General features: G+C 43.4%; 1 protein-coding gene across 1 annotated transcript in view; it reads left to right on the top strand.

Annotated features, from left to right (window-relative positions):
• Positions 1-5062: 5062 nt before the first annotated feature.
• LOC138751171 (phenylalanine-4-hydroxylase-like) overlaps positions 5063-9987 on the top strand; it is a 30651-nt gene continuing 25726 nt past the window's right edge. The window contains exons 1-2 of the mRNA XM_069913226.1: positions 5063-5301; positions 6319-6426. Of these exons, the coding sequence (XP_069769327.1) occupies positions 5092-5301; positions 6319-6426 (318 nt within the window). The 5' untranslated portion in view covers positions 5063-5091. The remainder of the gene's footprint in view (positions 5302-6318; positions 6427-9987) is intronic.

Here is a 9987-nt window from a genome sequence, read left to right as displayed (position 1 = left end):
GTACTGATGGAGATTGTGGATGAAATGTTCTTGCCATTCCACACTGACTAGAGCCTGGAGGTGAGGAAATCCAGAATCCAGTTACACAGTGGGGTATTGAGACTCAGGTCTTGGAGTTTGCTGATTAGTCTTGAGGGCCAAACTGTAGTAAATTCTGATGTGTGCATTTTTGTTGACTAAATGTTCCATGGTTCTATGTAGAGCTAGTGGGATGGCATCTACCACAGACCCGGTAGGCAAATTGGAATGGATTCTGTTGCCACTCAGCTGTTGTGCTCAACACCAGCCTCTCAAAACATTTCATCACTGTGGATGTGAGGGCCACTGGTCGGTAGTCATGTAGGCAGGTTACTACATGCTTCTTGGCTACTGGCTTGATTGAAGCCAGTTTGAACTAGGTGGGTACCACACCCTGCCAGAGTGAGATGTTGAATGCTTTGGCAAGTTGGTCAGCACAGGGATTCAATACTCAGCCGAGTACTCCGTCCGAGATGCTTTGCTTGGATTAACTGAATGACAATCAACTTAATATCATTTATTTGCATCTTCCAAATTGTCAGTGAACTAAAGTCACCTGTTCTCAGCTTCTGCCTCTTCTGGTGTGGATGATAATCTTCATTCTGAAGATGTTTCCAAGTGTTTGGTGCTCTGAGTCCAACGACCATTTCTGACATCTCGGAGAGGAGTGCTTCATCAGGGAGCCAACATCCTGAGGAAGGTGAGAGCACTGAGACATCGGTAATAGAAGTAGGTAAGCCTGAAGAAGTTCATTTCCAAGGTCCCATCATTGGGTACAGGAGACGAGCTCTCAGTGGCACAAGGACAGCTTCTTCGCCGCTGCCATCAGATTCCTGAATGAACAATGAACCCCAGACACAGCCTCACTTTGAGTCTTTCTTTTTCTTGCTCTATTTTATTTATTTTGAAATGTGGTTTATAGAAATGTTTGCACTGTGACGCTGCCACAAAACAGCGAATTTCATGACCCGTTCGTGACAATAGATTCTGATTCTGATTCTAAACTTTACAATTATACCCACTTTCTGGCAGTTCCTTCGATAAACCCACCACCTTCTCTCTGAAATTGTATTTCCAGGTCTCTTTTAGATCTTTCCCCTCTCATCTTAAATCTCTGCACTCTAGTTTTTGATTTGCGTACCCTGGGGAAAAGACAGTGGCTATTTCCCTGATCTATGCCCCTCATAATTATATAAATCTCTGTCAAGTCCCACCTTAAGCCTCCTATGGTCCAGGTCTGGGCCTATCTGGCCTCCTTATCATTTAAGCCTATCCGTCTCGGTAACATTCTTATGCATCTTTTCTGCTAACCTTCCTATAAACAGGTGACCAAGACTGTGCTTAAAACTCCAAGTGTGGGCCCACAGATGTCACATGATGTCCCTGCTCCAGTTCCCCGATAGATGAAGGCAAAGGTTTAAAATGCCTTCTTTACTACCCTGTTACTAGCCCAGAGGACCCCAAAACCCAGCAGCAATAGGTACTCACCAAGATTTAAATGAAAATTGCTTTTAATTTTCTTTAAACATAAAAACAGGATCAAATAACTTATACTTAACCCAGCTTAACCCCCTTCTAATTCTAAGTGCATGTGTATGTAATGTGTATATATTCAGGAAAGTTCTTTGCTTTAATAGTCCAATCATTCTCTTCTCACTTCTCCAAGTTCACCAATATCAGGCAATTCTTATTCTCTGCACAGAATTTAACATTTATCAATTTTTTAAAGGTAAATGATTACTGTTCAGGAAGGTTCTTGTTGTTTCAGAGAGAAATTTGGACAAACACAAACTGATTCCCTCCGATCTGACACTTCAGTGTCTAGCTGAAGAAACTTGCCCCATTATGGGTTTTCCAAATGATAACCTCTTCTTCCAGGTCACCAGAGTTCCTCTTGTTTCCCTTATTTTAGGAGAAACGCTCTAGCCAGCCATTTCCTCTTGTAAGGACTACAAGGGTTTTTCAACAAGCTGAACTCAGAACTCACGACCCATCTTCCAAATGGGGTTTTCAACAAGCTGCCAGCTTGTGTTGTAGCCTCTCTCTCTCTCTCTCTCTCTCTCTCTCTCTCTCTCTCTCGCTCATTAGAAGAATCCTGTTCTCAATTTGTAATTTCCATTGTCTCTGCAAGTCACCCGGCACCCGAATGTCTGAGCTTCAGCAAAGCTCTTGCAGTTTTAAATGAGTTGTCTTTTGTGAAGTTTAAGTTTCTGTTTGTGAAATGACCTTCACTAAACCCCCCCCACAATCTATTTCTTTTAAAAGCTTTTTTATCCATTACCATAACAATATAACCCGTAACACACCACCTTCTGGAACTATGTACCTGAACCCCCTTTGTTCTACAAAATTCCTCAGGCCCCTACCCTTCACCGTGTAAGCCCTGCCCTGATTTAACCTACCATACCCCACATTTGTTCAATTTAAATTCCATCTCAAGTTGAGTCAAGTTTATTGTCATCCGATTGTACAAGTACAACCTGACAAAACAGCGTTCTCCGGTCCTCGGTGCCAAACACGCAGACACACAACCAGACGTAACACACCTACAGACAAACAATACATATGCAGGACAAGTCTTACATCTATACAAATAAATGAATATTTTTTGTACCTATGAGAGTCTCGGATGGTCAGTGTGAGCAGATCCTAAAATCTGGTCATTCACCTTTATCACTGCTCGTGGGAAGAAGCTGTTCCTCAGCCTGGAGGTGCTGGCTCTGATCCTCCTGTCTCTCTTCCCCGACAGGAGAGCTGAAAGATGTGTGCAGGGTGGAAGGGGTCCTCAATGATTTTGTGCACCTCTTCAGACATCTGCTGATCCTTTGCCCACGAGTTAATCCAGGTTCTGCAATCTCAGATAACCTTCATCACTCTCCACGATACCACAAATCTTGAAGTTATTCTAGAAGCATACTAACTGTGGAGCAGACACAGGGGGCCAAATGGCCTGCTTCTGTTCCTTGATCTTGTGAAATATGTTTTCTGAATGGTCAAACAAGTCATTAATAATCACCAGTCACTCTCCACACAAAAGCTATGACAGTTTGAACCAAACTTTGTCCAAAACCACTGTTCAGTGACCTCCCGTTAGACCGTGCTCTGCAATTTGCAGCAAATAAACCATCAGCCATTTGTTCCCTCAATGTGAACCTTAAACAAATCTGACTAAGTGCATTGAGGATCACTGCATTTACAAAACATGCACTAGGCATCCTGTCCTAGTCACAGCACCTGTTTCCCTTGCATTGGCCTCATCCACAGAATGAAGGCCATATAATACAGGAGCAGTAGGCCATTCAGCCCATTGAGTCTGTTCCACCATTCCATCATGAGCTGATCCATTCTCCCACTCAGCCCCACTCTCCTGACCTTTGATACCCTGACTATTCAGATTCCTATCAATCTCTACCTTAAATATACCCAATGACTTGGTCACCACACTGCGCATGGCAGCAAAATTCCAGAGATTCACCACTCTCTGGAATTTTCTACCACAGGCTTCATTTGGCCCTCACACACCTGAACCATTCCTTTTCATGTACCTGACCAAATGTTTTTTAAATGTTGTAATTGATCCCATCTCTACCACTTCCTCTGGCAGCACATTCCACCCTTTGAAAAAAATTAATCCTCAGGTCCCCTTTCCCATCTTGCATATTACAACCATAGAATGATACAGCACCGAAAACAAGTCATTGGGCCCCTCTAGTCTGTGCCGTCTATCATCTCCCTCGTCCCACTGACCTTCTCCCATTCCATAACCCTCCAATCCTCTCCCATCCATGTATCTATCCAATTTATGCTTAAAACACACATTTGCACCTGCATTCACCACATCAGATGGCAGCTCATGCCACACTCCCACCACTCTCTGAGTGAAGAACTTCCCCCTAATGTCCCCTCTAAACCTTTCCCCTTTCAGCTTAAAACTATGACCTCTTGTATTTATCTTCCCCATTCTAAATGGAAACAGCCTATTCAATCCACTCTGTCTATACCTCTCATAATTTTGGTAAACCTCTATCAAATCTTCCTCATTCTTCTTTGCTCCAAGGGATAAAGTCCTATCCTATTTAATCTTTCCTTGTAACTCAACTCCTGAAGACCTGGGCTCCTCAATCTTCCTTGGATGAAAGGCTATGACTATTTACCCTATCTATACCCCTCTTGATTTTACAAACCTCTACAATGTTTTCTCTCAGCCTCACAGGAAGGGCTCAGGCCTGAAACGGCAGTAAGGTATTGTTACCACCAATGGACGCTGCGAGACCAGCTGAGTTCCTCCAGCTTTTCTGTGTTTTGTCTACAGTCACAGCACCTACAGACTTTAGTGTTTCACTCTCCCACCATCAGAAACAATTTTGCCACATCTACTCTATCCAGGCCTTTTAAAATTTAAATTTAGACATCCAGCATGTTAACTGGCCTTTCCGGCCCACAGGCCCATGCTGCACAAATACTCCAATTAACCTCAAACCCCCGAACATTTTTATTGAAAGGTGGGGGGAAAGTGGAGCACCTGGAGGAAAGCCATGAAGACGTGGGAAGAGCGTACAGACTCCTTACAGACAGTGACGGATTGGAAACCAGGTTGGTGGCGCTGTATAATGTTGTGCTAACCTTTCCATATTCTAAATGCTTCTGTGAGGGCTCCCCAACTGTGTGAACACCAAGCACAGTCCAAGAGGCATCAAACGTTCCTCATATGCTAATCCCTTCATTCCAGGAATCATTCTTGGACAGCATTCCAAAGCTTTAGCTACAAATGGTGGAAGGATTAAAAATCAGGGGTGTTCGAGAGGCCAGAATTGAAGGTTTGTAGACACAGGAGATCATAGGGAGAAGGAGGATGGAAACAAGGAAAGAGTAGAAAGCAACAACTTTTAGAATTAAGGCTGTACTGATCATCGTAACCTGCTGAAAGAATTCCATCAGATGATCCTATTATTTTACAAAGTAAAATATGCGGTTGCATCATAATAAACTGAAATGTTGCAAGTATTAGGATACACAAGATGAGAACTTTGGATTCAGTGCTCTGGATGGAGGGGGAATGAACCTGTCAATCATATGGAAGGGGTGTGCCCCGAGGTTCTATTAAATGTCCCATTGAGGAGCCAGGCCAAAGATCCCGGCACTTTACTGCTGATTGGAAGGGAGTTGGAGGAGACAGTGGGACTGATCCTTGTGACAGCAGCTCCAAAGCCAGGCAGCTGGTCTTGCAACAAAGTCAGTTCAATGGATGCAGCATTTTTCAAGAAGAATGGAAAGATTGGCAAGGTAATAAGAGCAAGACTGGGAACCTGAATGTCATTTCTACTTTTACCCACCCCTTCTCTTTTACCTCATTACTTACACCCACACACACTCACTCCTACACATGCACACTCTTCCGCATGTGTGCACACACACACTTCTACACTCACACACACACATCGATGGGCACACCTGCAGATGAGTACACCCTTAGTTATAAAACAAGAGGTGATTGTTAAGTTTGCAGACAACAAAGCAACGAAGGATAATGAAGAAAGTTGTTGAAGAACACAGCACAATATAGAGCAGCTGGAGGTGTGGTCAGAGAAATGGAGTTTAATCCAGTCAAGTGTTAACAGGCCCCTTGGGAGCATTAATGTCCTGAAGATCTTGGGATCAAGTTCATGGATCTCTGTAAGTTAAAACACAAGTAGATGGGATGGCAAAGAAGGTGTAGGCATGCTTGCCTTCATGTCAGAGCATTTAGAATAAAAGTCAGGAACTTGTGTGTCATCTGTATAAAACTGTGGAGGCTTTTGAGAGGGGGCAGAAGAGGTTCACCAGGAAGTGGCCTGGATTGGAGAGTCCACAAGGAGAGACGAATTGTTTTCTTTGGAGACTTGGAGTCTGAAGGGAGGCCTGATAGAGGTTTATAACTAGAATGTGTCAATAATCAGGGTGGAAATGTCAAACACCAGAGGGCATAACTTCAGTGTGGGAGAGGTAAGTTTAAAGGAGATGTGTGGGGCAAAGTTTTTATGCCTGGAGTGGTGGGCTGTTGAGGGAGGAGGTGGAAGCAGCTAGAATAGCAGTGTTGATAAGTGGCCTTTAGACATGTGAACAGGCAGGAAACTGAGGCATGCGGACCATATGCAGGCAGGTGGAGTAATTTAAATCAGCATTACGGTTGGTACAGACACAATGAGGTTCTTTTCAGATTTCCAGCTTTTGCCTGCATCAGTGTTTGTTCCGGAGATGGATTTGACATAGGATCACCATTCTGACATTTCCATCTGAAGCAATTTATTTTCTCTATTCTAGAAATCCATGTACCTCGAGGAACCATCCATCAAGGGCAATGTAATCTCGGTCATGTTCTCACTGAAGGAAGAGATCGGAGCTTTGGCCAAAGCTTTGCATCTATTTGAGGTAATCCCTGTTGAAGTTCATTGCAAACCAACACTATTAGTCTCGAAGGTCGGCATTGAAAATTGTTCCTGTCTATTTTATTTGGGAATCTGATGATTCTCTGTCCTGCAAATCAAGCCACTCTTCAGTCAGTTCACCACCTCTAGTGTGGGAGCTGCTCTACTCATGAAGCTACAATTTGCTGGCACAGAAGTGATTAATTGTTTTTGAATTGACCTCGGTCACTATCAGTGAAATCCCCATGTGGAGGTATCAGGGCAAAACCTTCCCCCTTCAATTCCATGGAGTTCCTTTGATTATTTGCACAGTGTGTTGACAGTCCTTTCTTTTATTAACATTTCTGTCTTTCTTTGAGTACAATTTACAGTTGCTAATTAGAAATTCTGCCTGACCCACAAAATGAATCTCACGGTTGTACTCTATAATAAATTTGAACTTCGAAGCATCAAGACAGTAGATGGCTGGAATCTTGAGCAAACAAACTCTTTTTCAGTTTTGACCAAATAACAATGCTTTATCCTGGAATTTAACATTGTTTCTTGCTTGTCTGTGATTTTTTTTTATTGGCAAGTAGAATTGTTGTTCTTTTGAGATGTGCAGTATACTGCTTTCCTGCAGATCTCTGCAATTTTAGTCATCCACTGGTTTACTGTGAGTAGCTTCTGAATCACTTCATCATCTCGGCTCCCTCAGGTTATGGCTGTGAGCTAGGGAAGGTTTACTAGGTTTACATGAGCTGGCATGACATTATGGGCCAAAGGGCCTCTACTATGAGGTAATGTTCCATGATTCACAGTTGAAATAATGACCTTCTCTTTCTCCCTTTCAAACACTGCTTTGAATGTCATCGTACTTCAATCATAATTAATTAAATCTTCACTATTGACTCATTTCTCTTTATCAAAGGGCAGCACATTTGGTGTAGCGGTTAGCACAACGGTGTTACTGCACCAGTGATCGGGACCGAGCTTTTAATTCCGCACTGTCTATAGGGAATTTGAATGTGAGTTTTTCCTTGGGGGGGAGGTCTGGTTTCCTCCCACTGTTCAAGACATACCGGGGCCATAGGTTAATTGGGTGTAATTGTGCATCATGGAACCTGTTATGTCTAAAAAAAAATGTATGCACCTTGGTTGATTTCAATATATATTGTTCAGAAAATATTTTCTGAATGCATTGCAGAAATTCATCTCCTTGCAGACAGGAATGAAATTGCTTATCCTAATCTGCATGAAGTTTAAAATTCCTCTGCTAAAGACACTGCTCTTTGACTACATACCTGCATTTATATGTTTCACCATTTCACAACTTAGGCTCATCTCCCAGTATAATCCTAAATCATTTTCGTCCATTTAACTGTGATCTCTCTTTCTACTGGAATAAACTGTGCGACTTCATTTTTAGTAAAAACACAGAACTGCTGGAGGAGCTCAGCAGGTCTTGCAGCGTCCATAGGAAGTAAAGAGATATAACCAACGTTTTGGGCCTGAGCCATTCTTCAAGGCATGAGTAGAAAGCAGGCAGGGCCCGAATTAAAAGGCTGGGGAGAAGGACCAGCAGACATTAGACATGGATCAGGGGACAGGAGAGGAAAGGTGGGAATTGATAGTGGGGGGAGGGGGTGGCTCTGTGAATGCAGAGCTGGAGGAAACAGAAGGAAAAGGAGAGATAGAGAAAAGGATACTTAGGGATAGATGGGGGGGGGGGAAGGAGTAACGGAAACTGGAGAAGTTTATTGTTAATGCCATCTAATTGGAGGGTGCCTGTTAGTGTGGATCTCCCAGTCGGGGAGAGAGGGAGGGGGTTTGAAGTCAATTTCTTGAAGTAGACATCAAGGGAGGTTTGTACAGAGGGTTTCTTTTCCTCATCCAAAATGGCCTTAAATCCCCTGGTTGATTTGCTACAGTACAAATACTGTGAAGATGCATTAGGATTTTTGCCATGTGAAACTTGGAGGTGGAATCAGTTGCAAAGAAGCACCTGTTCATTTCTAGCTGCCTTTAACCTAAGGAAGGCAGTAAAGAGTCACCAAACGCTTGGTTCATGACTCACTTGTAAACCAGATGAAATAAGAGTACAGGTGCGATTTTCGAATCCAAATTTTTCCATTTCAAGTCTGTTCCCATGCTTGCAATTTGCAGTATGCTACTCTCTTGCGATGCTGACTCAGCCATGCTCAAACGTAAGTACGAGTCATTTGTAAATTGGATGATTTTAACCGAGGGACTACCTATACAGGAATTGGGATATTATGGCGAGGTTGTATAAGACATTGGTGAAGACAAATCTGGAGTATTGTGTGCAGTTTTGGTCACCTATCTACAGGAAATACATCAATAAAGTTGAAAGAGGGCAGAGGTTTACTAGGATGTTGCCAGGACTTCAGGAACAGAGTTACAGGGAGAGGTTAAACAGGTTAGGACTTTATTCTCTGGAACGAAGGAGAATGAGAGCAATTTGATGGAGGTAATTAAAATGATGAGGGGATAAAATGTGTAAATGCAACCAGGCCTTTTCCACTGAGGTTAGGTGAAACAAGAACTAGAGGACAGCTGTTCAGGGTGAAAGGTGAGATGTTTAGGGGGAAGATTAGGGAGAACTTCTCGCAGGGAGTGTGGGAGTGTTGAATGAGCTCCCAGCTAAAGTGGCAAATGCAGGCTCAACTTTGGCATTTAAGTAAAATTTGCATAGGGACATGGTTGGGACGGATATAGAAAGCTATGGTCTTAGTGCTGGTCAATGGGACGAGATATAAAAATAGTTCGGCATGGATTAGATAGGCTGAATGGCCTATTTCTGTGCTGTAATGTTCTATGGTACTCACACGTTTGGAGCTAGTGACCAAAGACCAATGTCTCATATTGTAAATTCCAATATACCTGTGATGCCAATGGGCCACCTCCCCTGTTCCCCTTGTTCCACAGTCAACTGGAGTAATAATTGATCCCCAAACCCTCCCCACACCCCAGCCTAGGAAAACTGTAGTGTCTTGGGTCAGACACCAGGAAGCAATATATTTGTGGCAACAAGTAATCTACTGGGGAACTCAGTGGGTCGGAGGGAGAAAAGGAATGCTCGAGGTTGCAGGATGGAGCCCCTCATCTGGACTTTTACGTTTGATGCTCCACCTCCGTTGTGTCACTTCTGGAAGTTGGTCTCAACTCGACTCTAAAACACAGAGGTGCGAGCTGTTTATTTGCCTTGCTGTTCTAAAATATTGTAAATATTTGTACTCTGGTGCAAATTCACCCAAGGTCAGCCTGTGGAGGTAGGCTGCATTCGTATCAGTCACCATGAGGGCAAAGTAACCCCAACCGTAATAGGAAAAGTTCACTTGATGGATCAGAGACCTACTTTTAAGTTGAAATTTTATATGTAGACGTGCAGCGCAGTAACAGGCCCTTCAAGCCCACGAGCCTGTCCCACCCAAGTACCCCAATTAACCTAGCCCCCCACCCTGGTATGTTTTGAAAGATGGGAGGAAACAGGAGCCCCTGGAGGAAACATGTGCAGACATGGGGAGAACGTACAAACTCCTTACAGACAGCACGGGATTTGAAC

This window comes from Narcine bancroftii, unplaced genomic scaffold (assembly GCF_036971445.1).
Source record: "Narcine bancroftii isolate sNarBan1 unplaced genomic scaffold, sNarBan1.hap1 Scaffold_788, whole genome shotgun sequence".
NCBI classification, from domain to species: domain Eukaryota; kingdom Metazoa; phylum Chordata; class Chondrichthyes; order Torpediniformes; family Narcinidae; genus Narcine; species Narcine bancroftii.
Note: the sequence above shows the minus strand (reverse complement) of the source record. Positions and strands in the feature narration are given on the sequence as shown.